A 15,391-nucleotide genomic window follows, 5' to 3' on the forward strand; every position below is an offset into this window, starting at 1 on the left:
CACCGTCTGTGTCGGGTACCTTTCTGTTATTGAGGCCTGGTCTGGTCCGAGAAATTGTTGTTGAAGCGTGTCGCAGCACGGCGTATCGTTCCCGGGAAGTCGCTTCCTGTTTGTTTGTATTCTTTCTTTTCCGCTACAACAACAAAGATCTGCGGCAAGATGAGTGGTCAGGTAAGCAGATGTCGGCCAGTCTCTATTTCCTTGGCCGATCAAATACTCATTCTTCACAGCTTGTATTTCCTTGGGAGTGCCGCGATAAGGAGGACCAGGCATGGGTTGCCTACAACTACCCCCTTCGCCGGACTAACCAGCTGCTTACTGAGGAGAACTTGAGGCTCAAGCGCATCCTCCGCGAGAATGGCATCTCTTGGTCGCCATTGGCCAAGGCGCATCTGGCTCAGAATGACCCCACGAGACGCAAGACTCGATCATCTGGTGCCGGCCCCAGTGATTCGGCCTCCCTGTTTCTACCCACTGAAGTCCTCTTGCGGGTTCTCAAATTCGCCATGAAGAGCGATCATCCAATCATCGACCCGCTGAGTGCTACTACGCCTGAGCATCTGACCGAAGAAGAGAAGAAGAGAGGCCACCAGATCGCCATTCACTTTCTGGCCACAAACAAAGCCTTGAATGCTGAGGGCACTCGATTCCTTTGGGAGTCTAACCACTTCGTCTTCACGACCCCTCAAGCTCTGCGCAACTTCAGCGAGCTCAGCTCCCAATATCGACACAAGATCATGCATGTCAACCTCCGTGTCGTTGCCCGCTACTATGATGATCAGCGTCGCAAGCATAAGCTTGAACGATACTATCATACGGATTTGAAGAAGGACCACCCTCTCAAAGTACACATGCGACCAAAGGAGTCGCCTCTTGTTCGTGGTGGCTTCCGCTGCTACACCTGGAATCAGCTCATCGATTTCTTTCTGGCCTTGCGTGCCCCGTATGACCCAGCCTATAAAGACAAGAAAACCCCCAGGCCAAGACTTCTTCCGTCACTTTCTTCCCTGCGAATTGATTTGGTGAACTTTTCAGACTCGCTGTTGCCATTTTCGGGATCTGAACTCCATGAAGTAGCATCTCACGAACTGGGATGTACTTTGAATGAACTTCAAGTCACTGGAATGCCGTTTGATGATGTTGGAATGAAAGCCTCCGCCGAGCTCAGCGGTCTGGTGAAGGACGAAGGCCTCTACCTTGATGCAGCAGCTTCTTTCATTGCAAACTCCAAAGGTCTGCAGAGTCTCAGGGGAGATAACTGGTGTGCTCGCGTGATTAGAGCGTACAAAGATCTCAAAGACGAAATGGAGGAAGAGGGTCTTGGGCTGGCCGGCGAAGACGGAGAAGATGGCGAAGTTGGCGAGCACTTCCACCTGCATTCTTTCGAGGGCTACCACAAGGTAGGCACCCTGCCTGCCGCCCCCGCCGAGGATGGCCACCCTCTGTCAACCCGCGACGAGAAGAGAGTCATCTGGAAGAAGGTGCCCATTGCCCGTGACGCGGACAAGCGGACATGGGTTCAGTTCTCCCGAATCAACGGGTACGAGATTGAGGACTCGGCCTGGGATAGCGACGACGATAGAATCTGTCCTTGCTGCGGAGATTCTCACCCCAGCTCGTCCATGCTCGAGCTCATGAGCGACATGAGTGAATAAGTCACACCATCCTGTTCTGTTTTGTTTTGCACAGCACCCGCGTTTGATTGAGATAATGAAGGAATTTATCGTGGTATCAAAAAGATGCTACGCAGTATTATGTGTTTAGATACCCCCCGGAAAGCTGGTGGCAGAAAGAGGAGCTTTGTACTTGATGGAGATGCATATAAGTGGGCTTTAAACAGGAACAGGAATTAGCAGTATGATATTTGCAAAGCAAGGCCATGAAATTAATTACACGTGTCTGATTAATATTTTCCAATCCGGGAAAAGTGACTCGAGTTTGTTGGCTGATGATATGATGTGCTCGAATAGAGAAAGGCCAACGACGTTAGTGTGGAGCGGCGAGCGGTATTGTCTGCACTACCATGAGATAGCTACAGCAGCTGCCTAAAGGATTCACCAACGTTGTGAGTAGCGAAAGCTCATGCCATGGCTGATGGAAGATGTATGATGTGCTCTGCTGTGAACAAGATTCATTTCAAGATGAAGCGTGATGTCGAGACATTTTCTACTGCAATGTTCGACCCATGATACGGTGTAAAGCTGCTGCTGTTCATATCATTGATGGGTAAACTCGCACTAACAGCACCCCGTACCTTGCTCAGGGTGCTCTCCACCTGTAGGTGCTACTACGGCTTGGGTATAGCCCATAGGCACCTCAGTAATCCACCGCCGTAATCCACCGCCGCGCTCCTCGGATCCCGCTATTGCCATCCCCATCTTAATATTCCATTGGTACCTATACAGGCGCCGTCTTTTTATCATTCCTCCCACGAGAATACATACACAATATTGCAACCACCAAAATCATTACCATATCTGCGCCTATACAACAACCAGCAGAGCACTCCATCCCTCCGTCCAAGACTCGGGTTCTGCAACGGCCCCTACGTCTGAATCCCAGCCCATGCCATAGGGCACGCTCCAGCATGAGCATCCGCCATGCCCCTGCCAGCGCTGCTCTCCTCCAACGATAGGTCGACTTATTCCCTTGCATCGTCCTCAAGCAAGGCACGCTCTGTCCCGGCCGTCGACGGCGACATCCCGCCCGAGTACATCCATGACGAGGCCCAGCTGCCCTGCATCCCGCCCGAACGACCGGACCTGCGCGAGCTCAACTGCTGCCTCGAGGCCCTGGCGGCGGTGTTTCCCGATATCCAGATCGAGGTCTTCCGCGAGCTGCTGGGCAATTTCGATGGCGAGTCGAGGCTTGCTTTGGTGGCCGATGCGCTGCTAAAGAACCGCGCTACGTGGGTCAAGGGCAGATGGAAAGTTGCCGGCCCTGAGAGGCACAGTGGCAGTATCATACAGCGTGGAGACGGAGACAAGACACAGGCAGAAGCGGCCATCGTCGTCAGTCAGCTCGTGCCGAGGGCAGAGATCTTTCGAAGCGACGCTTACAAGAATGCGGTGCGGACGCTTGCGTGGCAGGAGTTTAAAGGCCTGTCAAAGTCTACAATCAACGCCGTGCTGGCCGAGTCCAACTACTCATACCTGGACGCTCGGAGGACGCTCGTGACGCTCTCGTCCAAGTCATGGCGCTTCACGCTCTCGTCCTTCATCATGAGGCGCAAGCCCGTGGCGACGGGCGAGGCAGATCACCACCCTCTTGTCCGCTGGCGCACGACCGGCCAGGGCTCGAGCATACCCACGATACGATCCACGGGCAACGCCGAGCTTGACCGGGAACTCTACGATGCGCTCGTCCGCCCGCTGAAGGAAAAGGATAGACAAGATCGGATCGATAAAGACCGGGCCACGGCGATGCGGCTGAACAGTGACGAAGCCGAGGAAGCAGGCGCAGTCCACGAGTGCATGTGCTGCTTCACCACCGCTCCGTTTGAAGAGTTTACGCACTGCAACAAGGACGCACACATGATTTGCTTCCGCTGCGTCCAGCTCTCTCTCAAAGAGGCCGTCTTTGGCCAGGGCTGGCAGAGCAGCATCATCCCCGAGACGGGGACGCTGAGGTGCATGGCTGTCGGCCGGGATCAGTGCTCTGGCCACATCTCGTCCGAACACATGTGCAGAGCCATGCTGGAAGAGAAGAAGGGTGCCGAGATTCTGCATCAGCTAGACCAGCGGCTTGCGGAACATGCTTTGATTGCTGCGAGACTGTCGCTGGTACACTGTCCGTTTTGCAGCTACGCAGAGATTGATGACATCTACATGCCGTCTAAGAGGGCAAGGATGCGAGTTCGGATTGCTGGTATCCTCCACCTATTATTCCTCTTCTTTTGCTTCATTTGTGTTGTCCTCATCCTTCCTCTGGCTGTGCTATCCATTGTCGCCGCCTTGGCATTTACCTCGTTGGGGCCGGTCTGGATGCGGATATCGGCAGAGTGGAAGCACGCCATGGGCAGACACACTCGTCGCCGACGCGGTCTCCAGTTTGCCTGTCAGAACCCTGAATGCGGCCGAGTGTCCTGTCTGTCGTGTAGCAAGACCTGGACGGATATCCATGTCTGCAACGAGTCGTCTCTGGTTGCGCTACGAACGCAGGTCGAGCAGGCCATGAGCATGGCCATCAAGCGCGTCTGCCCTCGCTGCAACACGTCGTTTGTCAAAAACGCAGGCTGCAACAAGCTCACCTGCCCCTGCGGGTACAAGATGTGCTACGTCTGCCGCGCCGATCTCACCGAGGAAGGGTACCGGCACTTTTGCGACCACTTTAGACCCGACGGCGACCCGCGGCCGTGTCTGGAGTGCGACCGGTGCAATCTGTGGGAATCGGAAGATGTCGACCAGATACTACAGGAGGCCCGCGAAGAGGCAGAGCGAAAGTGGAAAGACACGGAGAAGAGAGACCTCTCGACGCCGGAAAAGGCATTTCTAGAAACGGGCATAGCGACACGGCTGAGTAGCATAGGCAGTATTGAGGAAATCCTGTCGGCGGGGCGGATGCCCTCGCTGGGAGAGTTTTTGGATGTTGTGGTTGAGACCATCTTTGTGTGAGCGAGATGAGCACATGGAGCCAGCCAGCGGGAGTTTTCTTGAAGTTTTCTTCCGATACCCATACTCGCTACATTACTATTCAAAGATTTGCTGGTGCGACGAGTGTTGAAAAGTTTACCAAGACAGAGCGTTACGATTCAAGATGTTTCTTTCTTGCAGCGTCTCACGCAAGCCAGGCGTCTACATAAAAAGGAGGATGAAATATCACTACTCTATGACGCTTTTTCCTTCGACTTGATTCTCCTTCAAAAAGAGCATCCTTATATGGGTACCCAGTATCCATCCAACACCTTTTTCTGAAAATACCTTTTTATACATTCCTTTTCTGCTGCTTGCTGAAGCTGGATACGTCTTTTCTCATCACCTGACTTGGGAGGGATAAATGAACTCTTTTTTTTCCTCCTTTATTTTTCCTTTCATTATACTGCTCTTTTATCTTCTTCTTAATATTTTTTCCTTCCTTGTTTCCCTTTTTTTCCCGTCGGAACAGCTGGATTGTTTTTTTTTTTTGAATTTTGAATTTTGAATTTTGAAAGCATGGATATACATGTTCCTTGTATAAGGAGGGAACTTGAGCGCTTTGTTTTTTTTTGTTTTACCGAAATCATTTGATGTATAATGGAGGGTATGAATGGATTAAGCTTGATTAATGAACGAACGCACGAATGAATGGATGGATAGATTGTTTTTGCCTTGGTTGCCTTGAAGAGTGAAATGAGGGAAAAAAAACGTTATTTTTTAAAACTTAATTCTGCGTAAATATCCCGTATCTTACATATCCCCATTCATGATTTTCCCTTGACAATACTGATCCCAGGCCATTTATGCCAACTCAGCAGCCGCTCCCGCAATACACACCTTGCCCGTCTCCTTCACCTTGCACTGGAACACAATCTTGTTCCCTTCCTTCCACATCTCCGTCACAATCGTCTGTCCGGGAATCACCGGCCCCGCAAACCTCACCTTGACATTGCGGAATGCGCCAAAACGATCGTAAACAGCCTTACCCGCGACACCAAAGGTGCACAGGCCGTGCAGGATGGGCGCCTTGAAGCCTCCCATCTTGGCAAACCCAGGATCGATATGCAGAGGGTTATAATCCCCGCTGAGGCGGTAAATCGCCGCCTGGTCCTCGCCCGTGGGAGACTCGACAACCTCGTCGGGGCTTCTCTTGGGCGGCTCGTTGACCGCCGTCGCAGCACCGCGATCCTGGCCCTTCTTCTGCCCGTCGAAGCCGCCCGCGCCACGGAGGAAGACGGTCATTTCATTGTAAAAGACGTCCTCGCCGGTCTCGGCATTGACGGTGGTGATGCCCGTCTTGACAATGGACGCGCTGCCCTTGTCGACGACCTCGAGGAGCTTGCCGCGCGAGAGGAGGCGGCCCGAGGTGGGCAGGGGGGAACTTGCGGATCTCGAGGTACTGCTCGCCGTGGAGGAGCATCATGGGCGAGAAGTTGGGGACGATGGCGTCGTAGTCAAAGGGCATTTCGGCGCTGAAGGGGGGGATGACGCCAAAGGTGGGGAGGGTCTGGAAGTCTTCTGCGCCCTCGCTGTTTGTTGAGAAAAAGGTAGTTAGTAAAGAGATGATGATATTAGGCACGTGGAGATGGGGGCTTACAAGACGTATTTCAGCTCCTTTCGCTTGGCGCCAACACCAAGGTTATACAGAATAACATCACGATCCGTGAAGCTGTACTCGGTAGGGCTGCCCTCCTTTCCGAGAGCCTCGGCAATGGCAGTCAGATGTTCATTGCTGGCGGCAGGCTTCTCTTCTCCGCGCTGGAAAGCAAGAAAGAATCACAAATTAGCACGGCTCTTTCTCTTTGCATGAGTCATTAGGAAAAAGTTTCATTCTTTCATTCTGTGTTTTTCGTAACAATTCTTCTTCTTCTTCATCATCTCTAGTGGCTATCCAATATGTACAAGTGGTTTTTGATAGATGGTAGTAGTTGGTGGTGATACAGATCTGCCTTAAAAAGATGGCAGATGGAGGAGACAGGAATTAAAATGAAAAAATGAAGAAGAGACTTGAACAAAAAATCGTACGCATCATGTTTCTCATACCTTGTTCTCCATGTTGGCCATGATCTTCTCCAGGCCGTCCTGAGCCTTCTCAGGGTGGTCTGCGCGGCCATCGTCAAAGTTGATAATCTTCTCCCAGTGCTTGGCAACCTCCTCGGGAACTAGAGGAACGTTGATGGGGAAGCCGTGGCCGCCGGTTCGCTGCCATCGGGTCTTGCCGACCCAGCCGCTGCCGACCTCGTACAGGCCGCCGGTGGGGTTGGGGCACTTGTCGCTGCTGAGGGCGAGGACAAGAGGAGCAATGTAGTCGGGCTTGAAGGCATCAACCATCTCCTTGGGCATGATGGTGGCGGTCATGGCGGTGCCGGCGTTGGGCGCAATGGTGTTGACGTAGATGCCGTACTTGAAACCCTCAAGAGCGAGGGCACGGGAGAAGCCCAGAATACCGCATTTCTGATTCACAACATGTTAATTGGGTCATATTCCTTTGAAGCGTATCATATCCAAATAACTTACAGCAGCGGCATAGTTGGCCTGGCCAAAGTTGCCATAGATACCAGAGGTGGAGGTGGTGTTGATGACACGGCCGTACTTTTGCTTGAGGAAATAGGGCCAGGCAGCCTTGGTAACCTTGTATGTGCCGCGGAGGTGCACGTTCATGACGGGGTTCCACAGGTTGTCGTCCATGTTGGTAAAGGCCTTGTCACGGAGGATACCGGCGTTGTTGACAACAATGTCGACGCGGCCAAAGGCGTCGATGGCGCCCTTGACGACGGCCTCACCGTCCTCGGCGGAAGCCTTGACACCAACGGCCTTGCCGCCGAGCTTCTTAATCTCCTCAACGGTAGAGTCGGGGTTGACGAGGTCGTTGACGACAATGGAGGCGCCGTACTTGGCAAAGGCCAGAGCGTAGGCACGGCCAATGCCGGCACCGGCACCGGTGATGAGGGCAACGCGGCCGGTGAAGTCGAGCTTCTCGCCCTGCTCGCTGGGGCCCATCTTCATGGATTCCTCCAGGAGGCCCAGGAAGTCGTTGGGGCCGGAGGGGTACTGGGGGTTGGAGAAGTCAACGACCTTGTTCCACTGCTTCAGGATGGCGCCGGGCGTGTAGGAGTCGTCGGCCTTGAGCAGGAGGCCGCTGGACCGCTCCCATCGGAGCTTGGCGACGTGGCCAGCACCGGCCTCGAAGATGCTGCCGTTTTCGGTGTTGTTGGAGTGCACCAGGACCGCGACGAGCGGCACAATCCACTCGGGGCGGAGGGCCTTGAGGACATCGGGGGGGCATGACGGTCTCGGTCATTCGGCTCGCAGCTATGGAGTCACTTCAAGTCAGTACTGTGCTGCTGCTGCTGCTGCTTCTTTCTTCTTCTGCCAACGTACCAATGGGAGCAATGACGTTGGCCAGGATGTTGTACTTGGCGCCCTCCTTGGCCAGCGTCTCGGTGAAGCCCACCATGGCCAGCTTGGCGGCAGAGTAGTTTGTCTGGCCAAAGCTGCCAAACAGGCCGGCGGCCGACGCCGTGTTGATGACCCGGCCGTACTTTTGCTTGCGGAAGTGAGGCCAGGCGGCGCGTGTGCACTTGTAGGCGCCGGTGACGTGCACCTTGATGATGAGGTCCCAGTCCTCGTCCTTGAGGTTCTTGAAGGCAATGTCGCGCAGGATGCCGGCGTTGTTGATGAGGATGTCGATGCGGCCAAAGGCCTGGATGGCGGTCTCGATGATGCGCTCGCCGTTCTCGACGCTGTCGTAGTTGGCGACGGCCTTGCCGCCGGCCTTTTTGATCTCGTCGACGACGACATCAGCGGCCTGGAAGCAAATGCTGTGAGCAAAAAGGGCAAAAAAACAAGCAGTGGCAGTGTGTGGGCACAGCCATGGATATGGATTCACCGACCTTTGTAGAGTTTCCCTCGCCCTTGAATGAGCCGCCCAGGTCGTTGACCACGACGCTGGCTCCCCGTGAGCCGAAAAAGGTGGCATAGGCCTTGCCCAGGCCGCCGCCAGCTCCGGTGATGACCACCACCTGGCCGTCGTATCTCAGCTGCTCAGACATGGTGTTGTGGAATTGGAGTTTTTGTCTACAAGCGACGCTGATGCAAACAAGATTATGCTGTTGGGAGAGAAAACGGAATGCAACAGCAAAAAAGAGGATGGAGGGGGGGGGTATCAAGGAGAAGATTGAAGAGGGAGAGGGAAATAGCAAAAGGAAGAAAAGAAAAGGGTTTCGATGTAATGTCAAAGCTGTCGGCAGGATTTCTCTTTTTAAGTCCACATCAGAAACACGAAAAGAGGCGGACGGCCCGGGTCCAGCAGCACCGCAGCCGCAGAAAAAGGTTCAAGGTGTCGATGCCTCGGCTGAGCTGCGTGGAGCGGGTACGTGCAACTTGGAGCAACCGCCATTTTGGACCGAGACCGAGGGGGTTTTCGGGGAGCGAGCGCTAGGCTGGATGCGGGACATGGGGAAGAGAGAGAGCATGGAGGCGTCTTCACATGCTTTTGGAATCCGGGGTATCCCCAGGTATTGGTGCATCGATGCTGGGCTTGATCTTGCAAGTGGCCTTCACGTGTCCATGTCAGCCGTCTGTCTGGCAGTTGGATCAGAATATGGCTTGTGCTGTACTACCGCTGCTTGCCGGCCTGTGATGTAATACCCTGGAATCCATCGTATATCATGGCTCTGCATTGCCCAATTGCCCTATAAAATGCATCGCCATCATCACACAAGCATCGCATGCCCCAGGCCATCTATATATACCGCTACTACTAGTACACACAGGCAATGCCTCTCCACAATCTTCCCTCTGCACTAGGCCTAGAAGCTAAACGCACACTCATCAATCAATCAACCGGCTCCGAAGCGGATATTAGAGCTACCGCAACGGCGCAGTATTACCCGCTCCTCTCATAGCGGCACCATGTAGAAAATCATATCCCTTTTATACAGGTAGACATAAAAACAGCTTTCAATACAACTCATACATTAAAAAAAAAAAAAAAGCATCAAACATCATGGCCCCTCCATTCACCGACGACAAATCCCCAATATGCATCCCCTTTATCCTAAACCGCCTCAAGCTGCACCGACAACAACAGACCTCATCGTCGCAGCCGCCGCCGCCTCTCATCATCGGCCTCAACGGCATCCAAGGCGTCGGCAAATCCACCCTCGTCGTGCCCCTCGCCGCAGCCCTCCAGCAAGAGGGCATCCCCACGCTGGTCTGCAGCATTGACGACTTCTACCTGACGCACGAGGACCAGGTGGCCCTGGCGAGGGCGAATCCTGAGAATGCGCTGTGGCAGGTTCGTGGAGAGCCAGGTATGTCACTTACACGCAACCATCAATACAATATATACCATTAGAATAGCCTTGCATTTCACCTCATGAGGAATTTTCAAATCCCTACGAAATTGCTACTCAGTTTATATTCCCAGCTCTCAAACTTACTTGACCATCTCAGGCACCCACGACATCCCCCTCCTCAAATCCGTCTTCTCCTCCCTCCTCCGCCACGAACAAACTCTTCTCCCCCAATACGACAAGGCCCTCTTCTCCGGCCAAGGCGACCGTCTCCCCTCCTCATCATGGATACCCATCAACCACAGCAGCAACTCTCCTCCTCTCCAAGTCATCATCCTCGAAGGCTGGTGCGTCGGCTTCCGCCCCATCCCTCCCTCCGCCATCACGGCAAAACATACATCTCCAAGCCGAACTCTCCACCAGCATCGTCTGGAGCATCTGCTAGCCATCAACGAGAAGCTCAAGGAATACGACCAAGTGACTGACATGTTTGGCGCGTTTCTGCACATTGATTCTGAGAACATCGAGTACGTGTACGACTGGCGCCAGGAGCAGGAGGAGCATCTCCGCCTGGCGAGGGGCGACCCCGACGCTGGCATGACCAGGGAACAGGTCATCAAGTTTGTGGATGCTTATTATCCGGCGTATGAACTTTACTCGGAGGGGCTGCGGAATGGGCTTTTGCCGGAGAAGCCCGGGGCACAGCTGAGGATGATCGTTGGCCGCGATAGAAAGGTGAAGCAGGTGGTTGAGATTTAAGCTCAGGCGGAGGGAGAATCACGACACAATAACAGTGACCATATAGGAACATGGGAAGAGTGGCATAGAGAGCAAAGGATGAAAAATGTGTTATTCTTCTCCCTTCTCTACATAGTGTCTTCAATTAGAGACTAATACAAGTTTAGATAACGCAACATGACCAAATCCCAACTAGGAAATTTCCATGATATCCCACAGCAATCTTTAGACCGTTCGTTGCCCTTCAACGCCTTATTTTTGCCTCGCTACCATTCCTCTAGGCTCAGAGCTGTACTCCAGGCCACGGCCAGCGCTGGCCATGATGGGTAAAAAAAGAGAAAAGAGTAAAATTAAGAACAAAACTTGATTCGAGTGCGCCCAACTCCTGCTTCAAAGTGCCGGTGACAAATAATGCCGAAAATTAAAGAAAATTCAATCACCCACAGCCAAAATTCACTTGCCGACCTGCTGGCTCCCCTCCCTAGCGTTGACCACGCGCAGGCCGTCTTGCTTCATTTTGGCCAGTTTCTGGTCAATCGTCTCCGTCTGCACCCGGACATCTTCTTCCCGAGAGGCTGCCTCTTGTTCAAATTCTTGAATCATTCGACGCTTATTCCGTCTGGCCACTCTCAGCTTGTGCATAATCTCGCCGAACCGGTCAGCAAACCAGTCCCCAGCTTCCTCCCAGTCATCAGCATTCATATTCTTAAACATCGAGTGTTGTTCTTTCTCAGTCTGGTGTTGGTACTGCTCTAGTTTCGCATTGAGAGTATCAGCACCGCCGCCTGTGCCAACATGTGCCGTTACCTTGGAGGGGTCAAAGTCAAATGCCTCATTTTGTAGTTCAGCGTAGTTCATGTTGCTCAAAGCCATGTCATCATAATCAAGGCTCTCTCTTCTCCGCTTCCTATCCTTTGGCACTGACGGCCTAAAAGGTGGCATCGTTGTTGTAAAGGCGTTTTCAAGAACAGCTCGCTGTGGCGATAAGAGATGCCTCTTCATCCGCGGGGTTTCTCGACCATCCTCCCGGCCACCTATGGTAGATGTGCCATCATCTTGGTCTCCATTCTCATCTTCATCAATCACGTCTATCCTTCTGCCTCCCATCTCAACCTCTGCCAATCCTTGGAATCTGGATACAGGGCGAGTGTCCTCTCTATCCCTCGTGAAACGCCCTCTGCTGTCATATGCAGGGGATGCGCTCCTCTTTTGCCCATCGTCATAGTCGATTTGTTTCGTTCTTGGCACATGCCGAAGCCTAACTTCACGCATTGCCAGATTGGGTTGTTTTTCCGGCGACGAATCTGGCCGTGTATAGCTCGTTCGATAGGGCGGGGCAGGTCTGCTATATCCATTGGCGGCGCCTCTATTGAAGCCGTCATTCATGTAGGAGGGGTTGTGATGCTTGGTGCCCGAGACCGGCACCACCTTCATTCGCAGATCCTCTCCAATCTGAAAGGCGAGACCGCCGCTGGAAGGAAACTTCTTGTCGAAATTATAGCGAGGAGGAGCTCTGATAATGGGAGCAGCAGACGTAGTGGCAGGAACGGCAATAGTGTTCCTCTTTGTATCCGGCTCGGCTTCTGATGCTTCGTACATTGGCGTCGTTAGGCCTGAATTCATAAAGCTATCGCCCAATTGGGAGCCGGTAAAGATATCGATATGGCGGCTGGATGGAGACTGCGAATGAGACTGCTGCACCGATTCGGGCGGTGGCTGGCTGAATCTCCGCTGGTGTATGGCAGGTTGGCGAGCATTTCCATTCGGCACAGGCACTCGAGCGCTGTCTGCCAGCTCCCTTCGCTCAGCAACGGACGCGAGACCCGGACCAGAGCTCTGGTAGCGCCCTGGTTCGCGGTTCTGCTGCGCTGCGGCAGTTGTGGGCACGTCGATGTTCGTGATGATGTTGACGTCGTTGTCGGACTTGGGGCGAGCAAACATCTGCAGCCGACTTGATCGCTCCTTCAACGACGCCGGCATGGCTGCTGCTTTTTTCATTGTGTAGGCGAGAGCGCCAACAGCAAACAAAACCGGGTGGGCGCAGCTATTCTGGTCGGCCCAGTAAATTGGAATCACTCGAGATGCTTCGGCTGAGGGAGTGTTTCCGCAAGAGCTGTCAAGAAGGGAGGAAGAAAAAAGAATTGTGCTGCTTAAAGAAGCGCGATGAAGAAGAATTGAATGGATGGCCAGCCAGTGTTTGGGAGGGAAGGATCGAGCGGTGACAGCGCCAAATGCAAGCACTAAAAAAAAGTAGAAGATAAACAGAAAGAGGCGATAACCAGGCACGCCTCGATTAAGGAAGTAAGAAGTTTGAGGAAAGAAGTGAATAAAGAAGGGAAGGAGGAGGAGAAGAAGAAAAGAGTATGATTGTGCGGCAGCGCAAACAATGCACGCAAAGCGACGCTGGTGCTTGATGGATATCCCCCAATCTCGCTATCCAGACGAGGCTGTACTGGACTGGACTGCAGCTTGGCGCCCAAGAGCCCGCGTCCAGCTGTCACCGTCGCCGTCACAGCGAGTTTAGCGCCTAGAGCCTGGTGCGCCTGGGCGGGAAGAGCAAAACAGGCGCGCGCCATCAGGTGACGTGTTGAATGGACCGCGGCAGTACGTACCGCCGACTTGGCTGGTAGCTGTGCCGTCATAGATGGGATTATGGAGCAACAAAATTCAAGGTGGAGGGTCTAGTCGAGCTCGCTAGGTGCTGTTAGTGCTTCCAAGCTCCTGGCGGTGCCAAGAGGGCTTCGAAAAACCCAGCCATCTTTCTGCATGCAGCTGTCGTAAAACACTTCCATCGTACAGGTACTGCCCCATGCAAGTTGACAGGTACCTCCGTCGTATTGCTGTCCAAGGTGGTGAGCCGTGGCACCAAGTTCATGCATGTTGGAGCGTCTCCACCCGGATCCGGCGCTGGCTGGACATCTTGCCATTGTTTTCCAGCATCATGGACCCAGTCGCCCAGAGGCTCTCGGCACCCGGAACAGCTTGTGATCGCCCCGATTAGTGCCTGCGGTGAGTTGAGGGCTAGCTCCGGTTGGCCCTAGCAGCAGCGCCTCCAGCAGTGTTTTCCCTTCCGTTTGTTGTAGTCCCGGAGAATATGGAGCTCTGCCGGCCCAGCTGCGCCGAGAGCCTCGACATCCCGGCCTTCAAAGCCTGCTGCTAGCCGTAGCCCGTGCTAGCACCGCTGCGGATGCTTTTCGCGCTTTACGGCTCCCCCTGTTCGCAGCTCTCTCCACCGGACAGGCTTGGCAGGCGTGCCTCGTGCATGCCCTGCCAGAGTGCCTTAAAGCGTGTGACCATCGGCCCAGCGTCTCTCCAGCCTGTCGCCGCACCTCGTGCTTCCACTCTCGTCAAGCCTCACACCCCTTCATCCAACATGCTACTCTAGCCTCACGTCTCCCTATACAAGGCGGCGCCTCCCTGGAACGCCAATTGCCGTTTTGCTGATTCCTTTTCCCCCGGCCCGAGTCCATCAAGAGTGTGCGCCGCCTTTCACTTACAACAAGACCTCAGACAGCATCTTTATTACCATCACTGAAAACAACGATGACGTCTTCGACGCCCCAGGCGGAGGCTGGGCCGTCGTCCGCGTCCAGATCTCCGCCTTCCACGAGCACCTCTACAGACTTTATAAATCCTCGCCTGCGTACTGCGCGGTCAATCCCCCCGTAAGGATCAGTTTGCGACTTGACCGGCGTCTCCGGGTCACCAGAAGCAAATACTAACATCTTGTCTCTCTTCATAGCCTGGGTTGTTACCAACGATGGGCGACATGGACCGATGACCGACGAGCAGCAGCGATTGCTCAATCCCCCCTCGGCCCTCTGCCGCGCCTCAGCGCAATTCCACCCCTCAGCCACCTCACCGACGAGTCTCCAAGGACGGGTTCGTCTCTTGGGATGACCCTAAGCTGGGTCCTCCCCAGAATGAGCGCGGCCGCATACCACACCTCTTCAAATATGGACGGGCAGACGCGCGAGGCAGGAAATGGGACCACCTTCGATCCGCCGAACCGGTGATTGTTTCGTCCCATCCTTCGGCGTTTCAACAACCGTCCGTCACGTGGGCACAATTCATACAATCGTCGGCTTGGGGACGCCCGCGGAACGAACAGAGCGAAATCATCGACATCGAGGCTCTCAACCGGCTGCAGCCCAACTTCAACAAGGAATCGGAGTTGCCTTTGAGCGCAGCCGACCATAAGCACGACCAGCGGCGCAAATCTGCAGTTTCTAAACGCATGTGGCGCCAAATATTGAATGGCTCCTTCTCTCCCTTGTTCTTCCGATTGGTCGTCATCATCATGTCCACAGTAGCCTTGGCGATTGCCATCAGGACCGAGCAGGACACTAGGGTCCGAGGCGATGGCGCTGAGCGCACGCAGTCTGTATTTGCAATTGTGGTGGACTGCGTATCTATCCCCTTCAACGGATATATGATATGGGACGAGTATACGGGGAAGCCTATTGGTCTACGCTCTGCCTTTTCCAAGATGTCTCTCATACTTCTTGACCTGTTCTTCATCATTTTCAAGTCAGCATGCACAGCTCTGGCGTTTGAGCACGTCATCTACCACGAATTTGGGGACGAGGATATTATGGGGCTATCCGAGGGCCTTGCATCCGTCATGCTTCTCGGCCTTGTCGCGTGGACTGTCAATTTGACTGTCAATATTTTCCGAGTGGTTGACCGGCTGGGGGGCCGCGAGGAGGAAACTAGATGAGG

General features: G+C 53.9%; 8 protein-coding genes across 8 annotated transcripts; 4 read left to right on the forward strand and 4 right to left on the reverse strand.

Annotated features, from left to right (window-relative positions):
- Positions 1–159: 159 nt before the first annotated feature.
- Positions 160–1,655, forward strand: TrAtP1_001341 (uncharacterized protein; the record flags this gene model as incomplete). Its single annotated transcript, XM_014086127.1, has 2 exons — positions 160–171; positions 231–1,655. 2 exons carry the CDS (start codon positions 160–162, stop codon positions 1,653–1,655), a joined length of 1,437 nt encoding a protein of 478 aa, XP_013941602.1.
- Positions 1,656–2,266: 611 nt separating this feature from the next.
- Positions 2,267–5,342, forward strand: TrAtP1_001342 (uncharacterized protein). Its single transcript, XM_066110951.1, has one exon. It carries the CDS (start codon positions 2,601–2,603, stop codon positions 4,611–4,613), a length of 2,013 nt encoding a protein of 670 aa, XP_065967024.1. The 5' UTR covers positions 2,267–2,600; the 3' UTR covers positions 4,614–5,342.
- A 535-nt stretch (positions 5,343–5,877) lies between these two features.
- Positions 5,878–7,640, reverse strand: TrAtP1_001343 (uncharacterized protein; the record flags this gene model as incomplete). The annotated part of the gene is made up of 4 exons (XM_066110952.1): positions 5,878–6,163; positions 6,232–6,392; positions 6,678–7,088; positions 7,152–7,640. The coding sequence occupies 4 exons, from the start codon at positions 7,638–7,640 to the stop codon at positions 5,878–5,880; spliced, it is 1,347 nt and encodes a 448-aa protein (XP_065967025.1).
- Positions 7,641–7,959: 319 nt separating this feature from the next.
- TrAtP1_001344 (uncharacterized protein) lies at positions 7,960–8,686 on the reverse strand (the record flags this gene model as incomplete). The annotated part of the gene is made up of 2 exons (XM_066110953.1): positions 7,960–8,442; positions 8,528–8,686. 2 exons carry the CDS (start codon positions 8,684–8,686, stop codon positions 7,960–7,962), a joined length of 642 nt encoding a protein of 213 aa, XP_065967026.1.
- Positions 8,687–9,642: 956 nt separating this feature from the next.
- Positions 9,643–10,690, forward strand: TrAtP1_001345 (uncharacterized protein; the record flags this gene model as incomplete). The annotated part of the gene is made up of 2 exons (XM_014086125.2): positions 9,643–9,949; positions 10,092–10,690. The coding sequence occupies 2 exons, from the start codon at positions 9,643–9,645 to the stop codon at positions 10,688–10,690; spliced, it is 906 nt and encodes a 301-aa protein (XP_013941600.2).
- A 432-nt stretch (positions 10,691–11,122) lies between these two features.
- TrAtP1_001346 (uncharacterized protein) lies at positions 11,123–13,245 on the reverse strand (the record flags this gene model as incomplete). The annotated part of the gene is made up of 2 exons (XM_066110954.1): positions 11,123–12,759; positions 13,062–13,245. 2 exons carry the CDS (start codon positions 13,243–13,245, stop codon positions 11,123–11,125), a joined length of 1,821 nt encoding a protein of 606 aa, XP_065967027.1.
- Positions 13,246–14,175: 930 nt separating this feature from the next.
- On the reverse strand, positions 14,176–14,394 carry TrAtP1_001347 (uncharacterized protein; the record flags this gene model as incomplete). The annotated part of the gene is made up of 1 exon (XM_066110955.1): positions 14,176–14,394. One exon carries the CDS (start codon positions 14,392–14,394, stop codon positions 14,176–14,178), a length of 219 nt encoding a protein of 72 aa, XP_065967028.1.
- Positions 14,395–14,906: 512 nt separating this feature from the next.
- TrAtP1_001348 (uncharacterized protein) lies at positions 14,907–15,389 on the forward strand (the record flags this gene model as incomplete). Its single annotated transcript, XM_014086123.2, has 1 exon — positions 14,907–15,389. One exon carries the CDS (start codon positions 14,907–14,909, stop codon positions 15,387–15,389), a length of 483 nt encoding a protein of 160 aa, XP_013941598.2.
- Positions 15,390–15,391: the final 2 nt, after the last annotated feature.

The sequence above is a fragment of the Trichoderma atroviride genome, chromosome 1 (assembly GCF_020647795.1).
Source record: "Trichoderma atroviride chromosome 1, complete sequence".
Taxonomy (NCBI): Eukaryota; Fungi; Ascomycota; class Sordariomycetes; order Hypocreales; family Hypocreaceae; genus Trichoderma; species Trichoderma atroviride.

Coding starts and splice junctions, on each gene's coding strand:
- TrAtP1_001342 (XM_066110951.1), top strand. CDS start 2,601: ATGCCCCTGCCAGCGCTGCTCTCCTCCAACGATAGGTCGACTTATTCC.